General features: G+C 38.6%; 1 protein-coding gene across 5 annotated transcripts in view; it reads right to left on the bottom strand.

Moving 5' to 3' along the window:
- Positions 1 to 5,002: 5,002 nt before the first annotated feature.
- The window catches only part of GAF1 (Polymerase/histidinol phosphatase-like protein), a 29,732-nt gene continuing 14,956 nt past the window's right edge, over positions 5,003 to 19,778 (bottom strand). For 3 of the 5 annotated variants that reach the window (XM_088872870.1, XM_006854358.4, XM_088872871.1), the window contains 5 exons: positions 18,616 to 18,693; positions 18,408 to 18,488; positions 10,357 to 10,511; positions 9,045 to 10,249; positions 5,003 to 5,523 (listed from right to left, as the gene is read on the bottom strand). In XM_088872870.1, coding sequence (XP_088728996.1) covers positions 5,357 to 5,523; positions 9,045 to 10,249; positions 10,357 to 10,511; positions 18,408 to 18,488; positions 18,616 to 18,693 — 1,686 coding nt within the window. In that variant the 3' untranslated portion in view covers positions 5,003 to 5,356. The remainder of the gene's footprint in view (positions 5,524 to 9,044; positions 10,250 to 10,356; positions 10,512 to 18,407; positions 18,489 to 18,615; positions 18,694 to 19,778) is intronic. The other 2 variants (XM_088872872.1, XM_088872873.1) reach the window with 1 other exon arrangement.

The raw sequence follows: 19,778 nt of genomic DNA, 5'->3' as shown, positions 1-19,778 counted from the left end.
AGCACTCCAAACATCTCACTTGTTTCAAAGATGCCTGAATAATTCATTAAATATTTGCATTATAAGCGAATCGAATAAGTGTTGTGGCCATTTAGATAATCAAGAAACTAGCCGGAAGCTTGTCAAGAATAGAACAATAGGGTCGAAAGAGTAATGATTTTAGAACAATAAAACTAATCAAAATTTTAGAAAGTCACAAAAATAAACTCAACCAAGCTGATTTTTATTGCCCATTTCTTATGAGTAGGTTTGCAAAGAAAATCGATAACTACTCGTTTCTCTAGTTTCCTTTACCGCTAAGCAGAATGCAAATATGGGAGGCACAACCACAAATGCATTATGCATAGGAAAGCCAGTCTTGGTAACCACAAAACTCCTTCAGCCAATAACACACCAACTTGTAGTGTGGTCTCTCTCTCATGAGTAGGTTTGCAGAGAAAATAGATGAACTTCTCTATTCTCTAGTTTCCTTTCATTGCTAAGCAGAACGCAAATGTGGGAGGCACAACTACAGATAAATTATTCATAGGAAAGCCAGTCCGGGTGATCACAAAATTCCTTCAGGCAAGAACAAACCAAATTGCAATGCTCTCTCTCTCTCTCTCTCTCCATAAAACAAAATAAAAATAAATAAATAAATAATAATATATATATATATATATATATATATATATATATATATATATATATATATATATAGGAGAATCTGAGCTCAGCCCGCTAGCTAACAGCTACAGTAAACGCCCAATGGCCCAAATTGAATTTGGGCCGATCTAATGGTCACGATTGAATTTTGTATCTGAATTTTAAGTTTTTATCTAAAAATCTAAATCACTAGAAATTTGGAACATCTATTCTTAAAAAATAGGCAAATCTAATCAAAATACCAAAAAATAATTTACAATAATTAAATGGACCAAAGTACCCATAATAGTTCTCAGGGGTATTTAGTCCATTTAATTTTTGTTAATTATTCTTTTAATATTTTTATTAGGTGCGCATTGATGATAAGAGTGGATAACCCAAATTTCAAGTGATTTGGATTTATAGAAAAAATATTAAAATTCAAATACAAGTCATAACTGTCAGATCATAGTTGTTGGAGACGGAAGCACGATCGGCAGCGGGATTGGTTCGGGATTCGCAGAACTGCCCCAAAGTGGAAGCTCCTTGGGGTTAGGATCTGTACAATGATCAAGACAAGGAACGAGATCCTTAGGTTTATGAGAGCAAGATCCCAGGCCAATGGGTTCGATGCTTTGACAAGCAGGAATCTAAGCTCCACTATACATAAAACAAGTAGAGCTAGTATGAGTTCTCTTGGTTAAGAAATCGAGGTTTAAGTATGTCATATAGCAAGGTTCCTCTTGTTCTAATATAAAGATTATTAACTATGTTTGACATATGTTTTAAGTCTTAAGTATCACTCTCAGGAATGGTTAACTATGCCAACTCCTGGTGGGAAGAAGTGGTTAAAGCCGCACCACGATAAAAAAGTATCAACGTCTTATTTTGCTGCATCTAAGAGATTGTACCCAGACGACGATGAGAGCGGTAGAATATGACAACACATAAGTGATTTTATAAGTAATAAAGGAGTCTTCTTACCCCCGACATCTATTTCCAACAGAGGAACAATATTAGTTGTTCTGTGGTGGGATCTATATGGTGGTGGGGTTCCTGAATTATATTCACTAGCTATTGAGGGGTTGTCTCAAAGTGTCAACTCGTCATGTGCTGAGAGGTGTTGGAGTATCTATAGTTATATTCACAATGTTAAGCGGAACAGATTAAATGCTCAACGATCCGAGTCATTGGTTTATGTTCACTACAATGACAAGTTGTTAAGTAGACTGCGATCAGACTATGCAGAGGAGTACAAAGGATGGGACTTTCATCCTAATGATGACCACCTCAAGGATGATGTTAGGGCATTAGAAGCATTATACAACCGCCTTGATGCTGATGATGAGGCTCGTCAGAGTGGCTCCATTACCAAGGCACATCCCTCCCACTACATCTTCACGCCATGACACAAGTTTGGCATGCATCATTCCCTCGGAGTCCCCAACAACCCAAAATCCTACCACTCAAGGGTCATATTCTTCGAATGTAGTCTCCTTTGCTTCCATTGTTTCTCAAAGGTTGGCTCTTCGAAGGAACAAGAGGACAAGAGGAACTACTCTCACTCTCTCTCTCTCTCTCTCTCTTAGGTGTAAAATAAGCTTTTTAAAGCTTGAAACGAAAGCATATATTCTCATCTCCAAACTAAGAGGATTAATCATTGTGATTTAAGAATCTAAAATAATAGGACATCATAAATATAAGATTTTAAATAAAATATATATTCTCACAACTAAGAGAGATGGCATACACAATAGGACTTAATAAAACAATGGTCTAAACTATGCCTAGTTCAAATTAAGAATCTAAAATAATGGAACTTCATGCTATACTAAAAAGGGGCTAGATTTTACCATCATGAAACTTACGATTTCTAAATAATGAGAACTTGGGACAATGGCAATCTCTAACTTGAGATCATATGTTAATGAAAGTATATCCCACAAACATGGAATTCAAGATTTTAATGTACTAAAACCTTAGACAGTGCTTAGACAATGGTTGATGAGAGCGGGGATCTATTTCGAGATGGAACTAGTTCCACTGATTGATGGAACGTGATCCCCTTTTTTTGAGAGCAAGATCCCAAAATCGAAAAACCAAGGTCCCTACAAGATCCCAAGCAGGAACCGTGGGATCGAGGTTCCAGAGCGGGATAGTCACCCTACAAGGTTCCCTTAACTATGCGTCAGATCAACCCAGATTCAATCTAAGGTCGTTGGGGCTTACACTATTACATCAATCCATAGGCTGACAAGATCTTTTCCATATATATATATATATATATATATATCAAAGTCGACAAACCAAATCATAGTTTCATGAGAATCCATGATTTTGGCAAATTGAATCAGGAAGCATGTTTTGAGTGCAACAAAAACGCCCAAGTCAAATGGGATCAACAGGAGAGGCTAATATGGAGAAATCTGATGTTGCGAATGCCCCACCAGGCAATAACCCTTTGTTGCAAAATTCTTTAGATTGAAAAAAGTAAAACCATATTTTGTGGCTCCCTCCATTCCAAATCAAGTCCCTTTCCAACAACTCAAGACATTTTGAGAAACTTGATGGGTACTCGAAAAAGAGAAATGTAAAACATTGGAAGGTTAAAGAGAGTAAGATTTATAAGAGTGACTCTCTAAACTCTAGTATACCAATGCCCAATATAGAATCTGTGATTCCGTATACAGTGCCACATTCAACATTTAAGTTGAAAGTATGTAATATTCAATCAATGTCAATCAAAACCATGATATAACACGAAATTGGTGAAAATTATAATGAAGATGTCAAGAGACAACTAAGCCCATACCGTAAATAAACATCAAAGCAAGGAGGCAACTACAACCTCATGACAAAAATTCTTTCTAGCCATTGTGTAAAGCACATTGAAGCATTGAATAGGACCTATATTTCGTCTCAATCAAATTCCGCCAATAAAAATTCGATTTTCATCGAATATGGACAAAATTCCAGAAACTAGTTAATTTAAAAAACTAGAACATATAATAAATTAAAAAAAAAACATGTTCAGAATAGAAACAATCACCAGAATACCATATAAAATGGATTCAAATCCATAATCAATATATAAACTCTGTACCATGGGAAGTCAAGAAAACAAATAAAAATTCCACAAAACAATCAAATTTTGACATATTGGAAAAAAAAGGGAATACCTCAGCAACATTCATAAAGAGAAGTGGAAATATTATTTGAACAAATTAGAGCCCAATCTGAAATCCAATTTAAGTTCTCCTCCAATTCACTATCCAGATAACAGCCCGTATGTACTGACAATCTCACAAAGCAAAAGTCAGAGAACTGGTCCTCCGTTAATATTCTCTAAAAATACAGAATAGAACTCGATGCAAATCACCATAAGAGAGACCAAAAGCATGCAAGATGGCGAAATTTAAGAGAGAAAATTGAAAAGAAATGCAACACAATTACCTGACAGGAGTTGCAAGCTTGTAGATTGGAGCTGATGGAAGTCCAGGATTCCAGGGAAAGCTATACTTCTTTTTCTACCTTTCACCTATGGTTTTAGAGTAAGAGAAGGTGGGGGGGGGGGGGGGGGGGGGGAGAGAGATGGAGAGCAAGAAAAGGAGGGGGCGTAGGGCCAGAGGGAGAGCGAGAGACTGTATATTCTAGAGAAGAGAAGGGGCTTTGATTGGTTTTATTCATGGTGTTTTATACAATGCCTACTATGGTCCGAGAACGAACTTACATTTTTGTCCCATACGATGCAAAAGATACGTATAATATGATCCATATGATGATGGTAATAATGTGGCTCTAAGAATCATCACCATCAACAATGCCTTGGACAGGGATGGAGGGAAAATGGACAATTGTATCAGGTACATTTTTTGTAGGACCGGACCTCCCTCTATCAAAGTCATTGGTGGGATGGTCATGACTCTTTATCTCCATTAACTCCCTGTGACCATGTGGGTTGCACAACATGCAAGACATTTTCTAGTAGGCAAGTATCATTAAAATGGTCAAACCACCTAAAATAAATAAATTAACTGGTAAAAAATTGAAAAATTTTACCAAAAGGATGGTTATTTTTTAAAATTCTTTCATCTAATTACCTACTCAAGAACTTTATCAAAAATTGTAAAAATTGCACTTGAAGAAGGTTTATAACCCTGAACAAGCAATGGCATTTTAATATCGCAGGAGGTTCAGAGGCAATGGAGTCAGGCGGCAGGACAACATCAAGGTCTCCCACAACATAAAAGAGGATAAAAAAACAAGAAGCATAGTATCCGAAAGAGAAAAATCATACAAATGAAATAAAATCAGAAGAAAATTTTTCAGTTAAAAATCTAAAACTTCAATAAAAAATAAATGGCAACACAAAACCACAGGCACATGCAACATAAAAGCATGTTTAGCTCCATCTCAATGTAGGTAACATGTCAACATCCTCGGTTTAATATGTGATAGTGTACGCTCTATCAAGCATTAAACGAATATTTTTGTACGAATCTGCAGATAACTAAATTGGAGAGCCTGCCTATAATCACATCATTATCATCATTTTTTTGTTGATTAGTTTTCTTCTTTCATCTACCAAAACTGCATAAATTTTTCATAACGGTGACAAATATTTTGAATAAACAAATAGACAGCCTCACCCCTTGCAGGATCATATGCTTATAGTCTTTCAGGCAGATTTCAAGCAACAATGGAAGGGTAGAAATAATTAGAAGGCAAAATATCAACTCAGAGACGATGAAACATTTGTGGTCATTCCTTCGAATAGATTTGCTTCCCTTCTTTTCTTTCTAGGCTGGGCTTTTTTCTTGAACAATCCAAGCTTCAGTACACTCTTTGGAGAAAAACCATAGGACCAACCAAAAGACTTTCTTTTAAGTCTTCCTCTCCCTACAAACAAAAAGACCACATGCATGGCATTAAAAATTGTAAATGGAATAAACTACTCGTGAACTCATTAGCAACCAAATTTATGAACCTACCAAGGAGGAGCAATCAGGGACAATATTTTAGTCCACATGCAATAATAGGAAGAACTTTCTCCATTGCTCTCTACTTTATTTATCACGGATACTTTCAAAATGATCCAGGCACTGAATGTAACTAAAATTTAAACTTTAAAATACTTTTGACAAGGAAATTGTTGTCCCCTATTCGGTTTGCCTTTCTTGACAATTATGACAGTAAGAAAATGTAGTTGCTTGGCTTTTGGAGGCGAATACTCAATAGTCTCAATAGATAAACTTAATGGCAGAGTGGTAATCTTCTTGTACTTTAGTTGCACTACGAGTCTAGACTACATTTCCTACTTTTGTTGTTCTGGTAATATTGTTATTGACCAGAAACTTGTATCAAAAGCAGACCCCTAATAAAAAAATAGAATTAAATGAATATGATTATCTAAGAGAAAGGTGACCATGCATAACCATATAGAAACATGATTCACATTTCAGGGATGATGCTTGATTTGTACAATTAATTGTTTGGTTAACATGTCATTAGACGTAAATTTTTAAGAATGTCAATTTTAAATCCTGGCTTCCACCGAAATTGACTTTACTGGTTTTAACTTCATGTTCATCCCTAGATGGAAATTATTGGAACACTCTAGAAATTGTCTTTCCAATGATTAGCTTTTGGTTGCATGGAAAGCTCCTGAGTTGATGGAAATTAGGAGGCCCCTAGGCGGCCTGCCTGGCACCCTGTGGTGCAAATTCCAAGCACCGCTTTAGAGATTGAGCGTTTCTTTTTTTTTTCACTTTGGGTGTTAAAAAATAAACCCCATGACATTTTTATACAAACCTGGGGGTCAAAATGACCCCCATTGCTCTTTTGGGAGATTTTAAAGAACGAAAAAAATTCCTAGCACCACTATAGAGATTGAGGGTTTGTTTTTTTTTTTCACTTTGGGGGTTTAAAAAATAAACCCCATAACATTTTTATACAAACTTGGGGGTCAAAATGACCCCCATTGCCCTTTTGGGCGAATTTTAAAATCGAAAAACGCCTTACAGCCCTGGGCGCCTGCCTGGGGATCCGCCCAGGTACAACCGCTTGTGTAGGGCCGCCTGGGTCGAGGCGTGCGGTTTTTTTGTTCAGGCCGCCTAGGCGCCGGGTGGACCGTTTTTTAAAACCTTGAGAGAGAGTCTACCCATGCCATGTCCAGGTCCAAGGGAGAAAATATAATAACTACCTCCAATGCAAGCAAAAGTACTTTCTTCTTGTAAAAACTCAAGAATCCTTAATTCGTATACAATGAATATAAGTCATGGACACAATATGGAAGTTTCTTATGATATGGTCATAGCACTATAACAGTCTTCATCAATGGTAACAGCAACACGGTAAGTGCAGCCCAAGCACTTTGAATTATTGACATGTTTGGTAGGATCCATTCTCCAACATCATTGTTTAAACCAATGATGCGATCATGATGGCCCTCTGTGGCCATACTATTTCCCACGTCAGTTAGGTTATTGTCTTTTTTTACCAAAACTAAAAAACCTAAGATTGCATTTTCGGTCTTGTGAAAGTTTTGTAAAAGAGCGTTGCTTTTTTTATGTCAATATTAAAAAACCGGTGTCAATTTTGGTAAACATGTTTAAACACACTTCCCCCTTTTCTCAAGTTTTAAGGCATCAGCTTGACTGAATTTTTCCAACTCAGACTGAATTTTTCCAACTCACCCTCAACATATAGACAATATTAGCTCCAAGGTAACCAAGGAAGTGAATATTGACTCCAGAGTAACAAACGAAATGTAATTTGTAATGTAGAAAACAAGTACTCATGAAATAGAACATCTGATCTATGTTAAGCATGGCCAGTCGCGTCACCCTTCATATCAGTTACTTCATGACATGAATCCTATGTTCCTCTGCATGTCATTTTTAATTATCCGCACATTATTTGATCCATAAATGTGCACTGGAAGAACAAATGACGTAGACTAAACTTTAAGTTGATTAAAAAGTAAGTAAAAGACATTTCCCAAAAGATGCCTTCTAAATGGCTGCTAACTTGAATAATCAAAATGACAATCCTATTCTTTTTTGTACTTAAAAATGGTATTGCTACCAGACTGAAGAGAGTTTGGAAGGCAGAAGACCTGAGATAGTGTCGAGACGATAGAGCAAAGGTGCCACTGACTCATCTCAAAGCCCAACCTTGTGCCTAGAAAGGATTTGAAAGGCACAATCATCAATGTTGGAACAACATAGAACTTTTAAATAGACTGATACCATAGGGGGATTTCTCTCTGATCTTATAATCCATCTGATCAATCTAAAGAGAGTCCCCCTAAGTAAAATCCCTCCATCGATACACCAGTTTACTCGGGGGAAAAACATTGAGATGAAAATATTGTCAAACATTCATTACTAATATTGTTGTGAGGTGCCCCTTGAAGAAGCATGAAAACAAAAAATACTGAGTTATGTGTGTGTATCCCATGAGTCCATGAATTTCTGAAATTTCAACAACCAACACACACTTCTGACAAATGGAACTGAATTATATCAGCCAAATGAAAGATGCAAGAGGAAAACCATCAACCAATGAAGTTCGAAGTAAGAAACTACAATTATTATCAACACATGAGAGCTCAAATGCATAGCACCACTAGCAGATGACATAAAACAGCCTTTAAATAGATTAGAATTTCTTTTTTTTCCCTTAAATAGGTAAAGCTCAAGAATTTGTCTCCATTCCCATTATCTAAGCAAATGAAAAAGGATTAACCTGTCCAATTCAACCCAATGGTTAAGTACGACTCTCAAGTAGTTATGAATAGGTTCAAACTTAAATATGAAAATTCAAAAGGAAGTACATCTCATTGGGAAGTATTTCTGAATTGTTTCTTTGTCATTAAAGGGAAGGTAAGTAAACCAAGTCTTAGGGCAAATAACAAACCCTTCCTCCCAGAGTTTGATATTATAGAGAATGCCCCTCCTTGGTCAGAGGGAAAGAACTTAAGCTGTTGTCACAACAGGAACTTTTGGATAGTGGGAAATCTTCTCACGCACTTTATCATTTAGAATATATCAAAATTTAAGGACTTAACACTTGTAAAATGCACGACACTGCATTTCCACATTATTTCAATGCACTAGTGGGGGCCCACACCCCAAAAAATTTATTTCCCAAGCCCCTTCCACCCCACCACTCCCCCACCCCACCCAAAAAAAAAAGGTAATATATCTTCTGGTTATGAAATACATGAAAGTTAAATTATATTACTACAAACGAAGTTTGAATTGAATTTCTAAAGAAAAATAAGAAAGTGATATTAGTAAGCACTAGATTTGCAACTATAGAGCAAAAGATTAAAAACACATAGTTATCAATTAGTTTACCAAAAGTCCATTACTAGTCAACACAAGGAGAATAAGTTCAACTTTAAGACTCGTTACCTGGTTTGTAAGTGTTTAATAATGGCATCCCACTTCCAACCAGATCCTCTTTGTGTTGTTGTTCCTCAGACTGAATCAATTGCACAGGTGAAGATAAACCCTCTACTTCAGATACCACTTTTTGATTATCCAAACTGATCTGGTCCATATCAATAGCAGTAGATGCATTAATATGATCTGTATGCGATCCATTTCCAATCGGATGTTCTTGTAGATGTGTTAATTGGTGCAGCTGCTCATACAAAGTTAAATCATGAGCAGAGGAAACATCTTCCCGCCCACATGAACTTTTAGTGCCCGCATCAATAACTGTTGTTAGTTCAATATCACATGCAGATGACCCAATAGCCACAACGTCATCCGATGGCACTACATTACCCAAGCATCTAACTGATTCTGACAAACTAGATATCAAACTTTCAGGTGCACAAGTATTTACAATACGTGAATTCTCATAACTAGAATCATTGTTGCATTCTTCTTGAAGATTGTAAGGTTCACTGTCAGGAAGGGAGCTTTGAGCTAGAGATGAACTCCCATTGTTGAAAGAAAACAGAATCTCACGGCTTCTATGTGGGAAGGAATCAGGTAATCCTTTGCAAGCATTAGTGTCCTCAGGAATAGGAGCTTCTATGACCGATCCTGAGATGTTCATATCTTCAACCACAGAATCATTCCCCAATGTTTGACAAGTGCCTCTAGTTTCCGAAAGTGGCAATTGAACTGCTTTATAAATGGGACTTAGTAGTTTCTCTTCATCACCGACCAAAGGTTTGGAGACATAATCTGCAAAAATAGTAGTTTGAGGACTGGTTGCCATGTCAGAGAAACCTGTCCCTTTACTGGTGGCCACTGCAGGCTTCTGATCTTTTACATGTTGAATTTCATTCAACTGATTGTTCATTTGTGGCAATGTAATCAAAGCTTCAATATTATCAGAGGGTGCACTTAACTCTTTGCGCGAGGAAGCCTGCTTCCTTTTTGTTACAGGAGATGAAGAGAGAGAATCAACTTTTGTGGGTTGACAAATTGAAAAGTCTTGCACCAAAATCAGGTCACCTTCACCACTTGAAATAGGATCCCAAGTGTTACACTCTACAAGCCAAGCTTTAGTAGGATCTAGAACTTCATTTTGGTATATCCTTTCCACTCTGATGGCCCCCTGGTAGCACTGCTTCTTCCTTAATGCCTTAGATATCAGAGACCTGCATTGCATCAAAATAAGAAATTAGATTATTTAAGAATTATGAACTCCCCATGCCACAATATTTAAAAAGCAATGATTCACGTAGAAAAATTATAAATGTTATACCTGCAGTTCTTGGACACAGCTGCCTTGGCTTTATCCATAGAAAGTCCAAACAAGGTCAACAAGTTTGCAACATCATATGGACCTCTGAGTTCATTCACAGTACGTGAACCACTTGAAATTATAAGATTTTTCCCACGAGTCCAATCAATTAATAGCTGCAAAAAGAGGAAGGAATAGGGATATGCATAATAATGCTGCGATGGAATCGGCAATTACAGAAAGATGCTTAAAACTGGTTAGATCGGAACCCGCCAGTGGCCGGTTCCGGTTTTGACTGGTTTTGGTGACCGGTCGGGTATTTAAAAAAAAATATATATAATCCCCAAAATAATGGATTTTATTTGTAATGTATTTTTTTTAATGGTTTTTGTTACTATGGAAAAGACTGGAAATTATTTTGGTCATTAATACTTATTTTTACATTTTTCCATCTTTTTTTAGAAAATTTAAAAAATACCCCTAGGTACAAATCGATTCTTTAAAATTCATTTTTTTCATTAATTTTCAACTTCATTTGGATGTGTTTTGTTTAATAGTTATTTAAATATACTTTTCATATTTTATTAGATTTTTTTTTTATGTTTTTTTTTATTTGTTTCAACAGTTTTTTTGACCACCCAAGACTTGCCCAGTTAGAACAGTTGAATCGGCCGGTTTACTGGTTTGCCAGTTGAACCGCTTCTGGTTTATCGGTTAGCCAGTCGAAACTAGGGTGAGATTTCGGATTGCCTAGGATGCTATGTTTGTTAGCTTTCTGATCTCATAAGTGGTACAGGGTCAATAGCGAGCTTCAACATACCAATAGGCAGCTTGCCTCATCAAACTTTTTGTTTGACCCTCAACTGTTCACTAAGTGCTGGTGTCCTATTCCCAAATCAAGTTAGTCACTCCACTGGGTAGAACACTTCCCATATACCACCTACAAGATGATGGACAATTTAGTATTGTTGTATAGTGTGTCTGAATGCTGTATGGCATACCTAAATAGCAAGGGGCCAAGTTCTCACAAGATTCAACCACCCAAACCACAAGGGCAACAAAAGTTGTAGCACAGCCCATGAAACTCCCACCAAGTTCATAAATAAACTATATATACACTTTGAACACACACACAATACACAAGAACGTGATCTGTAGTCCACTCAATGTCTTTACAAAAACTAAAGTAACTTGGAGTTAGATACCCAGTGTTCAAGGTTGTTCCTTGTGAGTATTTGTTCGATTGTTTTTCGGCAATAAAAAACAAGCACCATCTCCCCCATCCAGATATCCTTAGGGCATGATTGATTCATGGAAGCTGCAGCTGCCAAAAGCCATGGCTTCCACAACTGTAGCACTTACTGCATTTGTTACTTAGGAACTATGAAACTTGTTTGGATGCCACTGCTTCCAACGGCTTCCGAAACAACATAAATAAATGTGCCCTGCTTCCATGGGTTAGTGCTGCTTCCATGCTAACCCATGGAAGCAGCAGCTTTCAAAGGCTGCAGAAGCAAAGCCTTTGGTAACCCCCTCTTCAACAAAACAAACACACCCTAAAAGTTCAATAATCTCCATTAATGGGATAAAGGCATGCCCTTCCATACTCAGAAGCGCATTGTCTTGTCGATACCCTCATCCCTTGACGACATCCCAAAACTTGGGAACAATAAGACCTAACCACTCCTCAGTCAAAAACAAACCCACACTCAGATATCAAGCATCAACACCAAGCATCCCCAAGTACATTCGCCACGAACAAGATGTCACTCCAAAACATGTCCTTGCAACCATTTCCAGCCCCAAGTACATTCGCCACGAACAAGATGTCATCCCAAAACATGTCCTTGCAACCATTTCCAGCCCCAAGTACATTCACCACAAACATGATGTCATCCCAAAACATGTCCCTGCAACCATTTCCAGCCCCAAGTACATTCACCACAAACATGATGTCATCCCAAAACAAGTCCTTGCAACCATTTCCAGCCCCAAGTACATTCACCACAAACATGATGTCATCCCAAAACATGTCCTTGCAACCGTTTCCAAGACTTAAGTTTGAACCCCTTCCATAAGTCCAAGCCAAGAATACGCAAGGCATCAGAAACAACAACATTAATCAACCTATTTGGGGTAGAAAGGATCAAAATTCAATGGAAGAGCAAAAAACCAAAGAGAAATAGCCAACTAGAGAATGATACGTGAGGACATAGGTGCTGGGAATGGAAGCAACAAGAGCTCCAGGATTGGGAAAGGGAGAGCGAAGCAAGATAGGCTCGAAGATCTTTTGGTCAGGGGAACAGGGTTTGTGCATGTTCAGGTAAAGGGATTGAGATCCCTGATTTTTAAGGAGCGCATTCCATATCTGTACAGGAGTGAATCCCTTATTGAGTGGGACACCATGATTAGCATCGAGATTCCCAAAGTTCACTTATCCACTTTACTGGGATTTGGGAGCGAATTCTATTGAACAAGGTGAGGTGTTTCAACTTTTTCCAAATTCACAAACCCAAGTATCAATGTAAACAAGAATCACGTAATTGAAATTCTCTGACATTTTGTTATCAGTGGGATATGATTTCACACAAGTAGTGATACAAAAAATCCAATGTGGTGATGTAATAATACCTAAGTCCTGGAGCACAAAAGAAGCTTTTTTTTTTTTTTTTTTTTTAGTGTTAACAAAATTATTATTAAAATAGTTAATGAGAGTCCCCTGATGGGCAAGACTCTCTGCTAAGAAGAATAGGCCCACTGGCCCTATACAAAATGTGATACAAAGACTGCCCCCTCACAAGTATACAAAATGGGGTAAGAGATATTCCTTTACAAAGTACCGGAACATGGGGTTATAACAGTCCCCTTGAAATATCCACAGACACTTTACGAAAATAACAAAAAGATGCTGCACAGTGTTAGGCCTGCAATATGCAAAATCGTGTAGCAAGCCAAATCTAGTCATCCTCATGGGCTTTAGCTCCGTCCTTCGCGAGAAGGTCCGCAAAGGCGTTTGACGTCCTCGGTGTATGCTTCTATGAGACGTACATACCCCTGCAAATATGTTCAATCTCGTCAAACAAAGGCAAAAGATACCAGGGGGGCGACACTTCCCTGGAGGCCCAAGTGATAATATTTTGGGCGTCGCCCTCCACAACAAGATGTTGTCCCCAAGAGCTTTCGAAACTTTGCAGGCCCTTGAGTAGCGCAAGAGATTCAGCATGTTGTGAATCTTGCACCCCTATGTACTCTGAGTACGTGAAGAGAACATTGTGTTGGTGGTCTCGAAATACTCCTATCCCCACATGACCTGGATTACCTAAGGAGCAGCCATCAAAATTAAGTTTGACTGCTCCTTGGGGGGGGTGGTTTCCATGTGGCCACGATTTTCTTGTTCTTACTAGGCCTGTGTAGTAGGATGTTCTTCCATTGAGGTAGGATGGAGTTTGCTGGAATACCATTGAAATGGTCATTTTTTGTCACCCAAAAAGTTACTAAGGCTGTAACTTTTTGAAAAAGAGTTGGAACCAGAGTGACTTGTCCCCTAAAAATTCTGACATTCCTTTCTTTCCAAAGCGTCCAGATGGTTGCTGCCACTGAAGCTTTTCATCAGATTTTCCCTGCTTTCGGCCAATGGGAGTAGGGGTTCAGAGCAATCAGATCCTTGATCGACTGTGGAATCACCCAGTCTACCCCAAAAAGTTGTAATACGCAACCCCAAAGGTCATGTGCTACCTTTCAAAGGAGGAAAAGGTGAAAGTTGGATTCCTCCTCGCTTAAGCACATGCTGCACCTGTTTGGAATGGGGATCCCTTTTCTTTGCAGGTGATCAATAGTTAGTGCCTTATAAGATGCAGCTAACCAATTGAAAGTTTGCACCTTTGGGGGGGCTAAAGTTTGCCGTACCTGGGAAAGAATCGAGGTGGGATTGAGACGGAAAGTGGGAGGTTGAGATAGGGTCTTGTAAAAGGAGGCCACTGAGAATTCTCCTGATGGAACTAGGGACCATACCAGCTTGTCACTTCCATGGACCGGAATAAAGGTACTGTGCAGCATAGATGAGAGAGAAAGGAACTGATTTATTTCTTCATTAGTAAGATTCCTTCTAAATGAAGGTTGCCATCGTCTCCTACCACCCTGTGGTCTAAGTTCATCATCAATTGTGGAATCTCTCTTGGATGCTAAAGCATAGAGAGAAGGGGAGCATTCCCTTAGTGGTGCGTGCCCTATCCAGAGATCGGACCAAAAAAGAACTCTTCTGCCTTCTCTAGGATGCAGCCTGATAAATTTTTTGAACATTGCAAGGGAGGGTAGAAAGGATCTCCACGTCCCTGACGCATTGGACCATGGTTTTTTCTCCGGTATCCAAATATGTTCCGGAATATTGTACTTAATGCGGAGCACCATTGCCCATAGAGATTCAGTTTGGGTTACCTAGTAGGACAAGGTTTTGCTTTCTTAACACTCTGATACCCAGTCCTCCCTGTTTCTTGGGTAGACTGACTTTGTCCCAAGAAACCAGGTGGAACTTAGTCTTTATCTACCTGTCCTGACCAGAGGAAGTTTCTCATGAGCTGGTCAATTCGATTAGCCACTGAAGCTGGCATTTGAAACAGCTATATGAGATATATCGGCACATTGGGGAGAGTCGCCTTGATGAGGGTGACTCTCCCTGCTTGAGAGAGAAATCTCCCTTTCCATCCAGCCAATCTTCTATCAACCTTGCTAATGACGTGGGACCAATGTCTTTTTTTCGGTTTACCTAGGCCAAGAGGAAGGCCAAGGTAGGTTATTGGGAGGTCTTCAACGTTACATTCCCAGGAAGGGATAAGCTCTTTGATCTGGTTATTAGTTAAAGCTATCCCCATCATGTTACACTTCTCCATATTTAACCTCCCGTGGCCAATTGGAAGCACTTGAGGAAAAGTCTTAGGTTTTCTACTTCAAGCTGGGAGGCATCAAGAAAAACCAATGTGTCGTCTTCATATTGCAGATGCGACACAATTGGCCCACGTCACAAAGTTTGGAAACCAGTAAGAAGACCAGCTTGGTATATACAGGCTAGGGACCGGCTAAATACTTCCGTCGAAATGACAAAAAAAAAAGGGGTCCCTCCCCTTGTCGCAGGCCCCTTCAAGACGGGAAGTAGCCTTTGGGGTTCCATTGATGAGAATCGAAAAGAAAGGGCAAGAGTAACAGCCTCTCATCCACATTCTTCATCGATCACCAAAACCCATTCTTAACATCGTCTCATCCAGGAGTGCCCAATTGACGGGGTCATAGGCTTTCTCCCAGTCAATCTTGAAAATCAGACCCGGCCTTTTGGACAAGTGTCTTGAATGGATACTTTCATGAGCAATCAGAGCTCCATCAAGGATCTGTCGATTCTTGATGAACGCTGATTGCGAGGATGAGACGGCAGTAGGGAGGATCTGCTGCAATCTTGTGGCTAGTACCTTCAATAGAATTTTGTACGAGGAGTTGAGTAGGCTTATTGGACGAAAATCCTTGAGTTCCTCAGCTCCTTCTATTTTGGGTACCAGAGTAATGAAGGTGGCGTTAATAGACTTATTCAGTATGCCCCAATGGACAAATTCGTTGAAGAAATTAAGAAAGTCAAGGCAGAAGGTGCTCCAGAAAATTTTGAAGGGGACCCAAGGGAACCCATCTGGGCTAGGAGCTTTGTCCTTAGCTAGGTCATCTAGGGCTTTTAAAATTTCATCTTCAAGGAAAGGCCGCTCCAGCCAAGTAACTTGTTTTGCTGAGAGAGTAAGGAAGTCTAAGGCTGTCATGGCTGGCCGAAGGTCATTTGGGTCAGAGTAAAGATTTTGAAAAAAGGCTAGGATAGCTGACTCAATATCTTCAGGTTGGTCTAGGTACTGGTTGTTGACTTTGATAGTCAAGATAGTGTTTGCCCTCCTGCGGCAGTTAGCTATTTTATGAAAGAAACGGGTGTTAAGGTCCCCCACTTTAAGCCAGTTGATTCTAGAACGTTGGTACCAAAAGAGCTCTTCTTTTTTGAGGGTGGAGAGGTAATCAAGCTTAGTTTGATTTCTGAGTTCAGCTTCACTGGGCAACAAGGGGAGGGATTCTTCAAGGCAATCCAATTCTTGCAAGGAGTTCAGGAGGTTAGACTTAATTTGGGAGTAGTTGCTAGGGAGAGATCGACTCCAATTTTTTAGAGAGGCCTTAAGCAATTGGATTTTAGATTGTAATGTCAAGCCAGCTCCGCCGTTCACTCTTCCATCAAAAGAAGTCCACCAGTTATTTATTAAGGAAGGAAGGGATTTTTCTTCTAGCCATGCCAGTTCAAACCTGAAGGGTTTTGGAAAGAGAGGAGGATAGGACAATGGTCCAAAAAAGGTTTTGGTAGGGCGATGGCGTGCGTACCCGGGAAAGTTTCCTCCCAATCTAAACTTAAGAGAAACCTATCCAGTCCAGAAAGAGAAGGTTGGGTAGAGTGGCTAGACCAGGTAAATCAATTCCCCTACTGAGGAATATCAATGAGAATGAAAGAAGCTTTGTGCCATTGACCTCAGCGATCTCTCTCTCTCTCTCTCTCTCTCTCTCTCACTCTCATCAAGTGGTCAACATCTCTCTCTCTCTCTCTCTCTCTCTCTCTCTCTCTCTAAGATACATTCATTGGGGACTTTTATGGACTCCCATTTTCTTCAAATTCCTTGGGGAACATTGTGATCTATTTGCCATTAACACAAAATGACAAGAATAAACTCTCTCAAATCTCCTATTGTAGGTGCACTGAAACTGGTGAAATGACAAGAAGCCGAAACAAAGAGGAAGCCTTTCTCAAAGGCAATGTTTTACTTCTAGTGAAAGAACCTTTTTTTAACTATAGTATGCAACACAACCTGTTTGTGGCGTAATGTACACCGTAACTCATACAATACCCTTTCTCAGCTATCAACAGTCGAAGCTGGGGTGGATTTCCCATTTCAACAATGTTTTTAATTTATCGTTTGCCCACATTTTCTATTCATAGGTTACCTTACATGTATTGTTTGCAGTCATAATTTAATGACTTGTCGGATGCAACTTTAAAACGGAATGTTTGGCCTTATCTAATTTTTTAAGAGAGAGAGAGAGAGAGAGAGAGAGAGAGAGAGAGAGAGAGAGGTTACATGATGGGCAAAGACGCTGATGTAGCCATTTATTTTAATTTATTTGTATTCGTCTGGTTATCTATGAGAATTGCTAGAGCAAAGAAAATAAGGGATTAAATATAAGATAGGAGTTAACAACTAATGCTTTTACACATAAAACTACACATAAGTCATTATACAAAAGTGTATAAACTTTTGAACTGTAAAATATGTAGGAAATTATGACACTTAGAAAGTTCGCAGGTCAAAAAAATGGAGATCTGCACTCCATTGTATATGAAAAAAAACTATGCCAATGAAATTTGTTCCCAAAGTAGAGGATACTCAATTCCAAGTTGGTAGAATTGTGGTTCCGCTTACTCATGAAACCATGATTTTTGGCATATGGATCTGGATCCCACTAATATGGGATCGAGTTCCCCAATTTCCTGGATTGAGAACCCAAATATCAAGGAATCACCCAGAATCAAGGTCCATAAATCAGAGCATGGGAGCGAGTTTCCGGAGCGGCAGCAACCCCTTCCTTAGAAGATCCTAGTTACTATGTGTGAGGGAGCTAAAGCAAACATGAGTTATTAAATCACCATCAATCCCACGATGAAAGTGTCCCTATCATCCAAACAAGTATATTCCATCATCACCAGATAAGAATATCTCACCATGTCAACATCAACTACTCAGAACCTGGCATTAGTTCGTCTTTATTCTTGATTCGTCCTTTTTTTCAATCAGATGTCTCTACGAAGACATCCAATAATATTAGAGATCAGTTTGCCTCAACTTTACAAAAGTTCATTTAAAATTTATATTCAAGCCAATAGACCCAGCTTCCAAAGAATGTTTATCTTTATTGGCATATCATGCAAAAGAAATAGTTCTTTATTTATAATAATTTAAATCAAACAGCTAAAAGAGATAGTGTCATACGCAAGCATATGTGAGTAGACTCACCTTGGCACCAGCAAGTATCTCTCTCCTTGCACGAACATCAGATATAAGATCAGAATAGATGATTTCAAAATATATACCCCGCTGCAAACATAACAAAATGAAAATAAATATTATCTGCATCATTAAAAATATTATCTTTGATGAGATACATCACAAACTGAAAGTCGGGAACAAAAAAAATATATCATTGAAAGTTCCAAACTGAAACCTGAATTGCAGCTTTGACCATGGGAACCTTTAAGCGGAAAGGTAACTTCTGGTTGAAATCTATAGAAATCAAATCTACCTACAAATACCAAGATTTTTTGTTAAATGAGACAGCTTACAGCTAGAATAAGCAAAATAGAACTCCAATGGAAAGGAATTCAAAACTAATTATTCCACTTAATCGAAAAAAATAACTTTTGACAGAGAAGAAAGCATTGCAACGTACACTTCCTAAACCGATAAAAACACATAAAACAACCAGCAAACAAGCAAATGGGCTCAATCAATCCATGACATACACAAACATATATATGCACACTTCCTGTTTACAATATTCAGAAAGTTCGCCACTTCTTTGGCTCAGTGGTATGGTGTAAGAAATGAAACATTATATACTAAAGTTCATATGCAAATCTCTCACCTAACAAATAATAGCAACAATAATAAAGAGAGCATGATTTAAATTAGGTCATGTTTCATATGGCCCCTACACTTGATGAGGTAGTTCTATAGGACATTGGGAAACAATTTCGAACAACAACCCATTTTAAGGTATTATAGCAGAGCAAAATAAACCCTACTTTCTATAAACACTATTACACAGACACCCCACTTTTCCTTTTGTGCCACATATCGACATGCATGACACTTAGAAACATGCTGACATGGCCAGACAAGTGGCAGAAATGAAGCAGAATATGCATCGCGAAATCGTACTAGGAATGGTAGAACTCAAGAAAAGGAGTCCCTTGTCTTTTTAATGCAGTCATTTATCGTTTTTCTTCCCAATAAGGCCGACGAGTCCATATGGCACCAACAACTTGCCCATTGAGGACAAGAAGCTCTTAAAGAGTATTAAAACAGTCGGTTTGATTTCATATACTTCAAAGAACTTTTGTAAAAAAATCAAGTATAATATTCAAGTTGTTAGTTTTTTTTTTTGAGAATGTTAACGGTTAATATTATATTAAAGTAGTACAAGAGTATGGGTCGAGGTGACCCACAGACCGGGTCTCTCGACCAAAAAATGGTCACTAAGAAGTGACCTATACAAGAGAGTCGGGCCATAACAACTCCCAGGAATCAAAATTAACGCTTGTCCCGAGATAGGGGCTTATAGAATACGCCCGTTACAAGAGAGAGGACTGCCAGAGAGGAAGAAGA

This window comes from Amborella trichopoda, chromosome 7 (genome assembly GCF_054954075.1).
Source record: "Amborella trichopoda isolate Santa Cruz 75 chromosome 7, AtrichopodaSantaCruz75HAP2 v2.0, whole genome shotgun sequence".
Taxonomy (NCBI): domain Eukaryota; kingdom Viridiplantae; phylum Streptophyta; class Magnoliopsida; order Amborellales; family Amborellaceae; genus Amborella; species Amborella trichopoda.
Note: the sequence above shows the minus strand (reverse complement) of the source record. Positions and strands in the feature narration are given on the sequence as shown.